The sequence below is a fragment of the Pleurodeles waltl genome, chromosome 2_2 (genome assembly GCF_031143425.1).
Source record: "Pleurodeles waltl isolate 20211129_DDA chromosome 2_2, aPleWal1.hap1.20221129, whole genome shotgun sequence".
Taxonomy (NCBI): domain Eukaryota; kingdom Metazoa; phylum Chordata; class Amphibia; order Caudata; family Salamandridae; genus Pleurodeles; species Pleurodeles waltl.
In genome coordinates, this window is record NC_090439.1 from 1,122,190,608 (window position 1) to 1,122,206,068 (window position 15,461).

Here is a 15,461-nt window from a genome sequence, read left to right on the forward strand (position 1 = left end):
GGCGGTGAGCATTAAAGGCACCTGCCTTTTTGTTACACTATCTCAGGGCACTCCAGCCAGGCCTCTGGAGATGCCCCACTTTTAGCCGCAGGAAAATATGTAAATGCGAGAAGGAGTGTCCACCCCAGCTGAAGTGAACCCCTCTCTGCAGAATCTTCCATCTTGGTTTGGAGGGAAATAGCCAACAGGGTTAGGAATGTGCCTCCCTTCCCAAAGGGAGTGGGCGCAGGAAGGGTGTATGCACCCTCAGGGTCAGTAGCCATTGGCTACTGCCCTAGGACCCCTGTAACGCCCCTGAAGCTTGCTCTTCAGATTCCTGGCAACCTTAAAGGAAAAGAAGGACAGAAGAACCGCACCAGCATTGAAGACTCCAGATGACAACTGACGTGACCCCCAGCCATACCGGCCTGTCTGCAGCCTCAAGACTTTTGCTGCAAAAAGACGACTCATCCTGCAGTACCAGTGACCTCTACAAACCCCCAGAGGACTGCCTGCCTACCCTAAGGACCAAGAACTCCAGAGGACAGTGGTCCTGTCCACAAACTAACCTCCAACAAGGACTCCAGACCCCTCCGGATCCGCAGATCCTGCCAATTCTGCACCTGATGCCCAAGGCCCTAGTCCAGGTGGCTCACCGTTCCAGAGAAGGTCCCCAGGCAATTTCCACCCTGGATTGACCCCTCCTGACCACCGTGATGATGCCTGCAGCCTAAATCCAGAGGACCCCCTTGACTGCGACCGGCTTATGTCAAGATTCCTGATGCTTAAAGGTACCCCTGCACCCACAGCCCCCTGGCTTTGGGGAACCCAACCAAGTGTGAAGCCTCTTTGTGAACCCGGAGTTCACAAAGAGTGTGTTTGCACCCTGCACTTGACCGCCTGCGTGACGCTGACAGTGTCGGTGTATGTTCGGTGCTGACCTGTGGCACTCTCCCCGATGCTGATCTAAACCCCTGTCCCTTTGCCCTGAAACCACGGTGTAAGGAAATGGCTCCCTGTTGCAGTTACCCCCCACTTTTTGCCCGATACTGATGCTGACCTGACTGAGAAGTGTTCTGGGACCCTGCTATCTAGGCCCCAGCACCAGTGTTCTTTCACCTAAAATGTACCATTGTTTCCCCAATTGGCACACCCCTGGCACACAGATAAGTCCCTTGTAAAAGGTACCAGTGGTACCAACGGCCCTGTGACCAGGGAAGGTCCCTACGGGCTGCAGCATATGTTGTGCCACCCTAAGGGACCCCTCACCTAACACATGCACACTGCCATTGCAGATTGTGTGTGTTGGTGGGGAGAAAAAGGGATAGTCGACATGGCATCCCCCTCAGGATGCCATGCACACAAAATGCTGCCTGTGGCAAAGGTAAGTCACCCCTCTAGCAGGCCTTATAGCCCTAAGGCAGCGTGCACTATACCACGGGTGAGGGCACAGCTGCATGAGCAATATGCCCCTACAGTGCCTAAGTCTATTCTTAGACATTGTAAGTACAGTGTGGCCATATTAAGTATATGGTCTGGGAGTTTGTCAAAATCGAACTCCACAGCTCCATAATGGCTACACTGAATATTGGGAAGTTTGGTATCAAACTTCTCAGAATAATAAACCCACACTGATGCCAGTGTTGGATTTATTAAAAAATGCACACAGAGGGCGTCTTAGAGATGCCCCCTGTATTTTACCCAATCCTTCAGTGCAGGACTGACTGGTCAGTGCCAGCCTGCTGCTGAGAGACGAGTTTCTGACCCCCTGGGGTGACAGCCTTTGTGCTCTCTGAGGACAGAAACAAAAGCCTGCTCTAAGTGGAGGTGCTTAACACCTCCCCCCTGCAGGAACTGTAACACCTTGCAGTGAGCCTCAAAGGCTCAGGCTTCTTGTTACAATGCCCCAGGGCACTCCAACTAGTGGAGATGCCCGCCCCCTGGACACAGCCCCCACTTTTGGCGGCAAGTCCAGGGGAGATAATGAGAAAAACAAGGAGGAGTCAGCCACCAGTCAGGACAGCCCCTATGGTGCCCTGAGCTGAGGTGACCCCTGCCTTTAAAAATTCCTCCATCTTTGTTTTGGAGGATTCCTCCAATAGGATTAGGGATGTGCCCCCCTCCCCTCAGGGAGGAGGCACAAAGAGTGTGTAGCCACCCTCAAGGACAGTAGCCATTGGCTACTGCCCTCCCAGACCTAAACACACCCCTAAATTCAGTATTTAGGGGCTCCCCAGATCCCAGGAAATCAGATTCCTGCAACCTTAACAAGAAGAAGGACTGCTGACCTGAAGCCCTGCAGTGAAGACGGAGACGACAACTGCTTTGGCCCCAGCCCTACCAGCCTGTCTCCCAACTTCGAAGAAAACTGCAACAGCGACGCATCCAACAGGGAACAGCGACCTCTGAAGCCTCAGAGGACTGACCTGCAACCAAGGACCAAGAAACTCCCGTGAACAGCGGCCCTGTTCCACAACCTGCAACTTTCTTGCAACAAAGAAACAACTTTAAGGACTTCACATTTCCCGCCGGAAGCGTGAGACTTTCCACTCTGCACCCGACGCCCCCTGCTCGACCTGCGGAAAACCAACACTTCAGGGAGGACTCCCCGGCGACTGCGAGCCCGTGAGTAGCCAGAGGCGACCCCCCTGGACCCCCACAGCGACGCCTGCAGAGGAAATCCAGAGGCTCTCCCTGACCACGACTGCCTGTAACAAGGGACCCGATGCCTGGAACCAACATTGCACCTGCAGCCCCCAGGACCTGAAGGAACCGAACTCCAGTGCAGGAGCGACCCCCAAGCGATCCTCTGCCTAGCCCAGGTGGTGGCTACCCTGAGGAGCCCCCCTGTGCCTGCCTGCATCGTTAAAGTGACCCCGGGTCCCTCCATTACTTCCCATCTAAAACCCGATGCCTGTTTGCACACTGCACCCGACCGCCCCTGTGCTGCTGAGGGTGTACTTTCTGTGCCTTCTTGTGCCCCCCACACCCCCCGGTGCCCTGCAAAACCCCCCTGGTCTGCCCCACCTGAGGACGCAGGTACTTACCTGCTGGCAGACTGGAACCGGGGCACCCCTGTTCTCCATTGAAGCCTATGTGTTTTGGGCACCTCTTTGACCTCTGCACCTGACCGGCCCTGAGCTGCTGGTGTGGTAACTTTGGGGTTGCCTTGAACCCCCCCAACGGTGGGCTACCAATGCCCTAACTTTCAGACTTTTAAGTGTTTTACTTACTTACCTGCAAAACTAACCTTTACTTACCTCCCCCAGGAACTGTTGATTTTTTGCAGTGTCCACTTTTAAAATAGCTTATTGCCATTTTTACAAAGACTGTACATGATATTGTGTTCATTCAATGTTCCTAGAGTATCTAAGTGAAATACCTTTCATTTGAAGTATTACTTGTAAATCTTGAACCTGTGGTTCTTAAAATAAACTAAGAAAATATATTTTTCAATATAAAAACCTATTGGCCTGGAGTAAGTCTTTGAGTGTGTGTTCCTCATTTATTGCCTGTGTGTGTACAACAAATGCTTAACACTACCCTCTGATAAGCCTACTGCTCGACTACACTACCACAAAATAGAGCATTAGAATAATCTCTTTTTGCCACTATCTTACCTATAAGGGGAACCCTTGGACTCTGTGCACACTATTTCTTACTTTGAAATAGTATATACAGAGCCATCTTCCTGCAACCGGGTACTTACCGGCAATCTGTTTCCTTCCAAGCACCGCCAGTCTCCATTGGTCGCCCGATACCAACCTTGACCTCTGCACCTGGCCGGCCCTGTGTTGCTGGTGGTGCACCCCTGGTGTCTTCTTGAACCTTGCCCTGTGGACACCTTATTCCCTGAAAACTGGGATTGTAAGTTGAGTACTTACCTGTAAGCTGTATTGATACTTTTCCTCCCTTAGGACTGCATTTCGTTCAATGATTTTTGCTATTGAAAATTATTGCTTACCTGAAACCTGTATTACTTGTGAATTGCAAACAAAGTGCATTTGATACTTGAAAGTGATACATTCTTGAAACTAATTACCTGCAACAAAGACCCTTTTGGTTCCAGAAATAAAGTAACAATGTACATTTTTTTGTACATAAACACTGGACTGGAGTTAGTCATTGAGTGTGCGCCTCATTTCTTGACTGCATGTGTACAGCAAATGCTTAGCACTACTCTCTGATAAGCTTAACTACTTGACCACACTACTACAAAAGAGAGCTTTAGTATTATCTACTTTGGCCTCTGTAAAGCCTGTGGGAACTGCTGTACTCTGTGCACAATATTACTTACTTTGGAACAGTATATACAAAGCCACTTTCTTACAGTGTGGATTTGAAAAGTCTTATATTTACATAAGTCTAGGTTCATGGGCATTGACCTAGTCAGATGCATTTACAACCACTAAAAAATTGCTATAATTGAACAGGATTATCATAGGACAGAGAGATCCAGTTAATATCCCATCTACTTTATTTAAAGCATTAACACAACATCACACAGGAGTCTCATGCTCAACACATATATACATGCTTTTACAAAGCTTTTTTTGTCTTTCAGTTAGATGTTAGTAAAAAGAAACAATGAACATTGATAAGGGATATGTCTATCTGCAGGGTTTTACGGTGTGTTAAATCTTATTTGGGGAAGAAAACACAACTTATCTGTATTGTGGAACAGGTGGAGGGATGCAGTTCCACCCTTGTCTTCTAGCAGACATTTTAGGGCAGCGAGTGAATTTACACCACTGCTTTTGTAAAAATTTCGACCCATACCTCACTACTAAAGGGGTAATTACCGCCTGACATTTCCAAGCAGTATTATTGCATTTTCAATAACACTAATATATGGTGGAAACACCACTCACAGCGAAGAAGTGAACTGTGATGTATTACCTGCATGATTTGTGCTCTGACTTAACTATAGGAAATGCCCTTGGGATGGAACAACTGTAGTGGTGCTTGAACAGTTTTCAGAGCAGGAATGCTACCATCGATGTTACATCACTGAATTAATAGACTGTGAAAAATTTCAAGAGCCATACAAAGAACAAGTACTGCAAATGAGCCACAGCCATTAAGCAGGAGATTGCTAAAGGTGTGGTATGTAGCCTGTGGTGCATGTTGGAGTACACTGGTCCAAATTTATTACTAAAGTATGATATGGTGGCACACTCATTTACAAACAGCGTATTCTCCACCGAAATGGCCACAGATTTGCACTGACATGTAGTGTTACTGATGAGTGTTCGGTCCTGCAGAACTTCCTAGTATGATCTTGGTTCGCAGACCCACCTACGGGGATGATATTGCTTGAGTATCTATTCTAAGGTAAGGGATCTGTAACTAGAAGGCTCTATCAGATGAACAAGTTACTTACCTTCGGTAACGCATTACCTGGTAGAGACATATTCTAGCAAACAACAAGTAACATCTGTGGGCAGGTAGGATGGGAATACAGAATTACGATTCATGCAAGTGCAACACTACCATCCAGTCTCCTGGGTCCAGAGCAGAAAGGAGAAAGGACTTGAGACAGTGAGGTTTTTGAACTTCACCTTCCTGAGGGAGAGAATGTGGGATCAAAGGTCTATAATAGGTGTAGGAAAGGACCTTCTTTTTGGCATGGTTACCCCCACTTTTTGCCTGTCAGTGTGTTTCTGTGTTCACTGAGATCCTGCTAACCAGGACCCCAATGACCGTGCTCTCTCCCTCTAAATTTGGTTGCTCAGGATTTAGCACACCCCACAATTGGCATACTGGTGCCCCTATATATGTCCCTGGTATACGGTACTTAGGTACACCGAGCACAGGGGCACTAGGGGTTCTCCATGGGCTGCAGCATGTATTATGCCACCCTTGGGAGCCCATGAAAAATGTGTCTGCAGGCCGTGCATGCACCCTTTCACAATAGGTCACTGTAAGTCACCCCTATGGGACACCTAGCCCAGAGGCAGGGTGCAGGTATGTGTGTGTGAGGGCACCCCTGCATGCGCAGAGGTGCCCCTATGAACTCCAGCTCCATTTCCCTGGACTTCAAAAGTGCGAGAAGCCATTTTATCTGTGTACTGGACAAGACTAGTTGTATGATTCCATGCACTCTGGGGGGCTCATTCAAGGACCCCCAGCATTGCTCCTACCAGTCTTCTGGGGTTTTAGGGGCAGCCTGCGCTACTGCCACCCCTCAGACAGGTTTCTGCCCTCCTGCTGCTTGACCAGCTCAAGCAGAGGAAGGAAGAACAAAGGATTTCCTTTGGGAGAGGGAGGCAACACCCTCTTCCTATGAAAATAGGTGTTACATGGCTTAGGAGCGGTAGCCTCCCCCAAGCCACTGCAATCCTTTGATAGACACATTTGGTGCCCTCCTTGGATAAACCGGTATGCACCAGTCCAGGGACCCCCGGTCTCTGCTCTGGCACAAAACTGGACGATGGAGGGGGAGTGGCCACTCCTCTGTCCATCACCACCCCAGAGGTGATGACCAGAGCTCCTCCAGGTGGCCACTTGATTCTGTCATCTTGAATCCAAGGTGGGCAGAGGCCCCTGGGAGCATCTGAGTGGCCAGGTCAGGCAGGTGATGCCACAGACCCCTCCTGATGGGTGGTAACCCTGCTAGGTGACCAATCCCCCCCCTTCCTGGGCTATTTAGGGTCACCCACCTGGGTGGGTCCCCAGATTCAACATCCAAGATTCCAGAAGGACTCCTCTGCATTGTTTACTTCATCTTCTGGCCACCGGGATTGTAACCGGACCCTTCCATGAACCGACAATTTGCAACTCCAGCAAGGATGACGCTCTGCAACATTGTTTCTCCAGCTCCTTCCAGAAACTGCAACATTTCGTTGTCTGTGCTTCCTCTGAGGGTGATGCGTCTTCAGCCTGCACAAGAAGGAATCTCCCCTAGAGTGAGGGAGTCACTCCCCTGCATCCGCAGGCACCAACTGCAACAACAACCTGCTGCATGGATCCGCTCTCCTCTGGAATTGCGTGGATCCTGCAGCACAGGTGGTGGTCTGGAGAGGTCCCCTTGGTCCTCTCTACCAGCTGTCCAACTTGGGAGACTGTAAGCCCTTGACTCTCCTTGCAGGAGAGTACCCCTGTGCACTACGACTCTTGCAGGTCCCAAAGCTTGTTTGTTCCTCCTCCAAGGGATCTTCAGGCTTCATGTAGCCCCAGCCTCCAGCACTCTTCTCTGCAAATCACAGTCTCCTGCCTACTGCTCCAGTGAAGTGGGACTCCTCTCCAAGTGTGCTGAGTTGGCTTCACTGCGACTCCTGTGCCTGCTGCCAGTGGGTCGCTGTGGGGCTGCTACTTCTTGTGACTCTCAAAGCTGCTAAGGGTCACCTTGGACTCCCCTCCTTGGGATGAGTCCCCTGGGCCTTGCTCTTCTCCGACTCTTGCCTTTGCCAAGGCTTGATGGTGGTTTTCCAGCGGCACTGACTGACTGCATCACATCCGTCGATGTGGGACATCACTTTCACCTCTTCTGGAACTCCTCTTCTGCTCCTGCACTGCTGACTTTCTTCACCCACTGCCGACCTGGTCCTGCATCCACAGAAGGGTGGGTAGTGGCTCCTGCCACAGCCGGACACTCCAACTCGAACTGGAACTGGACCTGGTCCCCTTCTTTTGCAGGTCCTCTTCTGTCAGGATCCACCGTTGGTTTCGTCCAGTCTTGCACAGTCCTTTTCCAAAGCTCTCCTGTGGGTTGTGTGAAAAACAGGTACTTACCTCTTCTCTCCTGGTTGCTAGGGGGCACCCTAGTACTTAGCCTTTGGGGTTCCTAGTCCCTCCAGCTCCCCCTACTGCTTCCACTTCCTTGGATGGGGGACTGCCTTTCACATTCCAGTTACTTAGTATATGGTTTGGTATCCCCTAGGGCCTCCACTATTTTCTACTGTTTTTACTATTTGCTATTTCTTTCTATGCTAATCACTGACTACTAACATGTACATAATAGTGTGTTTGCTTATCTCCTAGTGGAGTATTGCCTATACAGTATTTTTGTATTTGTGTTACCATAATAAAGTACCTTTATTTTTGTACGACTATGGCTCTTTCACGTGTGTAAGTGCTATGTGGCTGTAGTGGTATTGCATAAGCTTCTCATACCTCCTATATAAGTCTTGGCTGCTCATCCATAGCTACCTCTAGAGAGCCTTCCTAGACATCGACTACACCTCACTAATAGGGGATACCTGGACCTGGCATAAGGTGATAACACCATAGGTGCTCACCATACACCAGGCCAGCTTCCTACAATAGGGCAGAGGCCTGTGTCCTTTTTGGGCACCAGAAAGTAGCGGGAATAACAACCATGGCTCCCTTGGCCAAGAGAGCCGTAACCTTCTTGTGGAGAAGTGCCAGGTGATCCTCTGTCGTCCGATCATAGGATGGCGACATGGATGGAGAGGTAGTTTCAAAGGGGAGGGAGCCGTCCCTTTGGACTACTTGCAAAACCCACGTGTCTGACGTGATGGATTGCCAGCAGGGCAGGTGATGGTGAATCCTGCCTCTGACGCAGAAGCGTCAGACTAGGAAGGCTTGGAGGCTGCAGTGGGAGGGGGGGTAGACTGGGGAGACAGCTGGCCCCTTGATCCATGAGGACATTGGATACCATGCCTCCGGCTGAGCAGCAGCTGGGCAGCATGCGTGGCACAGTGGCTGGAGGGAAAGGGACCTGTTTGGGTGCCCCTTCTGTAGCCACAAAAGTGGCAAAAAGCAGACAGAGGGGGTGAGGGGCAGCTGCGAGGCCCAAGGACCTCGCCGTAGCCCAGGACCCCTTAAAGCACTTGAGCGCAGAGTCTGCTTTGTCTCAGAAGAGAAGGGTGCCACTGAAGGGCATGTCCATAAGCGTGGTTTGGACAACTCCAGAAGAGCCAGGCGTCCTCAACTAAGCGTGGTGTCTCAAGGCCACAGTCGATGCAACCAATCTTCCTAGTGAGTAGGTCGTATCCAGTCCACATTGTATTGTGAACTTCGTCACATCCCTACGATCAGCAAGAGCATGGGAAAGTATGGCCTGGGCCTCCTCTGAGATCTCTGGCAGCACCTGCGCAACTGTGTCCCATGAAGTATGGGAGTAACGGCCCAAGAGGCATGCGGACTGCAATGCTGCTCCAGTCTTTTGGAGTCCCTATCTGGGGGTGAAGAAGGGAATGTGCCTGGGATGCAGAAACCTGGATAACCAAGCTCTCAGGGTTTGGGTGTTCCATTAGGAACACTGGGTCATCAGAAGCTGGTCTATGGCAGTGGACGATTGTCCTATTAACAGGAGCGTGTGCTGGGTTTGGACCAAGTCCACAGCAGGACATCAGTGAGGGCTTCATTAAAGGGAAAAAGGAGTTCTGAAGAGAAAGCACTGGGCTGAACCTCAGTCAGGAGGTTAGTCCTGACAGCCACCTAAGGTAGCTGGAGGCCCAGGACCTCCATTGCTCTCCTCACCACCATGAAATAAGCCTCCCCCCCCCTCCGTAGCCATGGTAGGGATAGAAAGCACACCAGTGTCAAGGGAAGTGTCAAGACCACTGGCTTCACCCAGGTCCTCAGCTCAGACCATGGAGCCATCAAGCTGGTATTCTAAAGGGTCCAGCAACCCCTCCAAACTCTCTCGATACCCGAACCCATAAGAATAAGGGTCAAGATTCAACCTAAGCAGCAAGGTCCCCACCGACGTTGGAGCCGTGCAGTGCCAGTCCAGCTCCGTGTCAGAAAGGAGTATGCGACTGATACCAACCGCAGGCCTGAGCGATGTCGGGAGTGATGTCTGAACCCTTTGTCGGGGAAGGTCGTGGTGGCATGACCGATGCCAGTTCACATCAAGGAATGGATCCCTGTGTGTCCTCTGTAGCCCAAACGGCCAGCACAGAAAAAGAGGGGGCCCCTGTCGACCCGGCGAGGCCTGAAGGCGCTCCGGCGGGGTTGTACTGCCCAAAAATGAGGCGCGTGGCCTCATAAAACTCACATATTTGGGTAGAGGTGGCTGCGGATCCTGGAAACTCAGAGAGGCACAGATCTCACCCAGAAGTAGTCTCAGAGGTCAGAAGTCTAGAGTGACAATGCTCCTTTTCCGGCACTGTGTGAGCCAAACGACAAGGTGAAGACGAAGAACGTTTGCTCTTCTTCGACTTCTTCTTGTGCTTACCCGAACGCCCTGATATTTAGAGTGGAACGGCAGTGTGGGTTCCACAAACGATCTCGAGACCATCCTCTCGACCGAGAACGTCATGGAGCTGAGCCTCAAAGCTTTTGGGTTCATGGCCTGGCACTTGGAGCACGACTTCGGGTCATGGTCGCCCTCCAAACACCAGAGACACACGAGGTGCGGCTCTGTCATGGACATCATCTGGTGACAGGAGTCACAAGTCTTGAATCCGGTCTTCTATGACAACACAATGCACCAGAAAGTCAAAAAAGCTTTGACAAAAGTTAAAGTCTAGTTAAAAAGTGACTTGAGGGGGGAGCTCTTCGGATCTGCGCTTAGGTGGGCGCAGACAGAAAAGAACTGATGTCAGAGCATTGGTGTGGTGCCTATACAGGTTCCGCAATCTCATATCCAGGAGAGCACAATGTTGACGACTGACGAGGAGCCGACGTACACCACCTGATGGCACGTAGGGGTACTGCTAGAGAAAAATCTCCGAATCCAGACTAATGCCTGAAGGAAATTAAGGTAAGGAATATGCAACTAGAAGTCTCTATTGGATAAAACTATATAGTGTACCAACAATCATTTGTGAAATTGGGTTTCAGCAAATATTTACCATTTGTACATCACTAAGTGCCTTGATTTGTTTTAATCCTTTGTTCTTTATTTTGAATGTTTGTTTCAATCAAGCATCAAATTTACAAAATGTGCTTCATTTGTGCTTTCGTAACTGTTGATACATTTTGAAATATTTGTACCGTTCATTTACTAAAAGCAGACATTCTACAGCCTTTTCTTTCACACTCCCTGAACCCTAGCAAGATTGGCAAGATTAGAAAATCCTGCAACTTTGCAATCAGACAAAAGTAAACACCAATCTCCGTGTTAAAAGAATAAGATGTGATTGCTCAGAAGACGTAGCCTGACAATTAACTAATCTTTGAACGCAGAGCAACCGAGCAAACGTGAAACAATAAAAACTAAATATTAAGGGATCTTTACTACTCATTCACCTTCTGTACTCCAGCAAGATTATTTGGGTGTCCTGCAGCCACCTCCCCACCTTTTTCAGCATCTATGGACGCCCGAAACATGGAAATAGGAGCTATCTGGCAGTGCTGACAACATCTGGGATGTCTATAACTGAAGTATTTGAATTTGTCTTTCATTAAGTTTTTAACTTGGCTCTAGCTCAAAGCTTCCTCTTGGACAATTCAAAGAAAGTGCTTGCAGTAAACCTTCATTTGGCATTCATCTTTAGGAACCCTTTGCAGAGTATTTGCGTAGGAAACTGGCCCCTTGTTTCCAGTACCCCCACTTTTTGCCTATCTTATGCTAACTTGACTGTGTGTGTGCTGGGGTCCTGCTAACCAGGCGCCAGCACCCTGTGTTTTTGCCCCTAAAACTGTACCATTGTTCCACAATTGGCACACCTTTGGCACACAGCTAAGTTCCTTGTAAAAGGTACCAGTGGTACCAAGGGCCCTGTAACCAGGGAGGTTCCCTAAGGGCTCCAGCATGTATTGTGCCCCCCTAAGGGACCCCTCACCAGTCACATGCACACTGCCAATGCAGCTTGTGTGTGCTGGTGGGAAGGAAAAGGTAAGGTTGTCATGGCATCTCCCTCAGGGTGCCATGCCCATATACCACTGCCTGTGGCATAGATAAGTCATCCCTCTGGCAGGCTTTACAACCCTAAGGCAGGGTGCACTACACCACAGGTGAGGCATAGGGCATAGCTGCATGGGCTATATGCCCCTACAGTGCCTAAGTCCGTTCTTAGACATTGTAAGTGCAGTGTGGACATAGTGAGTACATGGGCTAGGAGTTTTTCCATTACGAACTCCACAGCTCCCTGATGGCTTCACTGAAGACTGGGAAGTTTGGGATCAAACTTCAGTAAACTCACACTGATGCCAATGTTTCACCCCAGGGGCATCTTAGAGATGCCACCTGTATTTTAACCAACCCTTTAGTGCAGGACTAACCAGTCTGTGCCAGCCTGCCATTAACAGACAAGTTTCTGACCTCATGGGGTGAGTCTTTGCGCTCTTTGAGGCCACAAACAAAGCCTGCTCTGGGTGGAGGTGCTTTATATCTTCCCCCCGCAGGATCTGTAACACCTGGTGGTGCTCAAAGGCACACACCTCTTGTTACAGTGTCCCAGGGCACTCCAGCTAGTGGAGATGCCTGCCCCCCAGACAAAGCCCCATTTTTGGCAGCAAGTCCAGCAGGAAAATTAGGAAAAACGAGGCGTGACCACTAAAGCTGGGACCACACCTAAGGTGCCCAGAGCTGAAGTAATCCCCTCCTTGCAGAATCCTCTATCTTGGTTTGGAGGACAGGGGCCAATAGGGTTAGGTTTGTGTCCCCCTCCCCAAAGAGAGTGGACACCGGAAGGGTGTAGTCACCCTCAGGGACAGCAGTCACTGGCTACTACACCCTGACCCCTGTAACGCCCCTAAATCCAGGATTTAAGGGCTTCCTGGAACCCAGCTCCTCAGATTTTTGCCGACCTCAAGTAGACGACAAGAAGAACGGCTAAGCTGACCCCCAGCAGAGAAGCCTGAAGACACCAACTGCTTTTGTCCCAGCCCTACAGCCCTGGCTCCAGCTTCTGTAGCCCCTGCTATAAAAAGGTGATGCCTTCTGCAGGACCAGCGACCTCTTAAATGCCTCAAAAGGACTGCCTGCACTCCAGAGGACCAAGATCTCCCGTGGACAGAGGACCTGTCCAGAAAGAAACTCCAGGCAAAGGACTCTAGAACCACCCCAGATTTGCGAGTCCTTCCCACTCTGTACCCAACGCCCACTGTCCATGTTCAGGTGGCCCAACGGACCAGGCGATTGTGACCTAGTGTCCATCCTGGGTTGACCCCCTCCTGTCGCCTGCAGACTAAATCCAGAGGACCCCCCTGCCTGTGAAGGATCCGGATGAAGATACCCAACGCCAAAAGGTACCCTGCACCCGCAGCCCCCTGGCCTTGGGGAACCGGACATCCGGTGCAGCAGGCGGCTCTCCTCTTTGTCCAGCCTGTGGTTTTTCTAAACTGACCCCTTGGACCCAGACTGCAGCCTACTTATGACCTCCGGGTCCCCCTACTGAAAAGCACTGGGAGCCTGTCTCTAAGTTTGCACCCTGCAGCCCCGGTGCCGCTGAGGGTGTGTGTTTGGTGCTAAACTGTGCCCCCCCCCCAGTGCTCTCCTAAACGCCCCAGGTCTGCCCTTCGATGACGCGGGTACTTACCCACAACAGGCCCGATTCCAGGTGCCCCCAGTCTCCACCATTTTAAACCAGACTGCAACTTTGACCTCTGCACCCGGCCGGCCCTGTGTTGCTGGCGGTAGGTGTTTGGTGTTAACTTGAATCCCAACCTGTGGACATCCTAATCCCCGGAGACTGGAACTGTAAGTCTGGTACATACCTTAAAACTATACTAACTTTTCTTTCCCCCAGAACTGTCTTTGAAAATTGCACTGTCAATTTTAAAACAGATTTTTTGCTAGAAAACCGTTTAACTTGCCACATGGAAACAAAGTGGTGTTGACACATGTTTGCTACGTATTTGCAAATGTACTTACCTGCAAACTGAATCTTGTGGTTCTAGAAATAAAGTAACAAAATATATTGATACATAAAACCCATTGGTCTGGAGTTAGTCATTGAGTGTGCTTCCTTTATTGTCTGTGTGTGTACAACAAATGCTTTGCACTACCCTTCGATAAGCCTAAATGCTCGACCACCCTACCACAAAAGAGAGCATTAGTATTATCTACTTTAGCCTCTGTTAAGTCTCTGGGGAACCCCTGGATTCTGTGCTCACAATATATAATTTTTACATAGTGTATACAGAGTCAGCTGCCTACAGTCAGGGCAGAGAAAGATACACTGTGAGAAAAAGCAGACGTAGGACCACTGATGACATGTTCCAGATGCTATTACTCCAGGAGTAGTGAAGACAAAAGAATGACATGCACCTTGCTCTCTCAGACTACTGGTAGTATCTTAATGCAAAAAAGCATGATGGGACCCCAAAGAAAGATAATTGCAAAGTTAGCAGCATAACGAAAACTGCGCCCAGCACACTCTAGAGACATGCGCTTTCCACTCGGTTAGCACAATCGAGTTACAAGGCACAGGCATTTACCCAGAGTTAAGCGTTGTTCACCACATGGATCAGTCTGGGCAGAGGAAGAAAAACAAACTTTAGGAGGAAAGTGACATATGAGCATTACTACTCCTCCTCCCTACCACTTCCCAGTATGTTAGCAAACAAAAGATGTGGTGTATGCAGATGTAGTGACTTCCCACAACGTGGAGAACGAGTGATCTACCCTGGCAAGGAATAGATGGCAGTCAGAAGTAATGTGGAAGTGCTTCATAACCTCGGAAAGTTGTTGACCAAAATCAGTTTTCCTGGTAGCTGACTGCCTAGCTCTGGTCAAACCTGGGCCTAGATCAGAAGCAATATGAACACTGCCACACACTCAAATTATTGCCGGGCAGAAGGGCTTTTTCTTCATTACAATATCAAAGCAGCCACCTTAATGGGGCTCTAAACCTTTCAATATGAGTAATTACATTAAGATACCAGACCAGCAGCTGTGCCGAGTTGAGGCACCTATGTGCAATTCCAAGTTTAGGATGGAAGGCATCACAGAGACCAAGAAAGGGACTATTATCAAAACAATATTTAGGAGAGGTAACATTTCTTCAAGAGAAGCACTGTAGGAGAAACTTCCCTAAGGCATAATGCAAGGAGACAACCCAACCACCAAAAAGTCTTTCAATAGTCTCTGGCCGTGGAGTTCTAGGTACCCCCACCCCGTGCGTCAGACTTTAATGTTGACACCTGCAAATTACAATGTTCACCCAATCTCTAATTTCAACATTCTCTCAAGTCCTCAGGACACACTTACCTAAAGTATTAGTGTCAGCCGTGTATTTCAGGTCATGTCCAAAGTCGGGAGACTGCAATAACAGAAATAGAAAAGAATTAGGCTTGGCCATGATGAAGTATCTCTGAGTTGAGCTCTCGGGCTAGACCTACTTTGGCAGTCACGCTCTCTAGCACTTAATGCTGAATATGGAGCACAGTTAATGAGATATTTAGTAAAAACATATCAGTCAGGGCTAAATACCAGTAGGTGATGCACTGGCAAAAAAAACATCTCCACCTGCCCACCTTGGTGCTTGAGGCAGAGCAACCTCCCCTTAACGGAATCATTTTCAGCATCTGTTGGCAAGCTAATGATATCCGTGCTCCAGCTCCGAGCATACAGCATATGTGCATTTTGTATAACTGACCCCATTATATCACAGGTAAACAAC

General features: G+C 49.4%; 1 protein-coding gene across 23 annotated transcripts in view; it reads right to left on the minus strand.

Annotated features, from left to right (window-relative positions):
- Window positions 1–15,461, minus strand: part of SCRIB (scribble planar cell polarity protein) — a 551,765-nt gene that overhangs the window by 25,360 nt on the left and 510,944 nt on the right. For 20 of the 23 annotated variants that reach the window (XM_069220949.1, XM_069220942.1, XM_069220947.1 and 17 more), the window contains one exon: window positions 15,050–15,101. In XM_069220949.1, the coding sequence (XP_069077050.1) occupies window positions 15,050–15,101 (52 nt within the window). Of the gene's footprint in view, window positions 1–14,277; window positions 14,312–15,049; window positions 15,102–15,461 lie in introns of all 23 variants that reach the window. The other 3 variants (XR_011201023.1, XM_069220951.1, XM_069220953.1) reach the window with 1 other exon arrangement.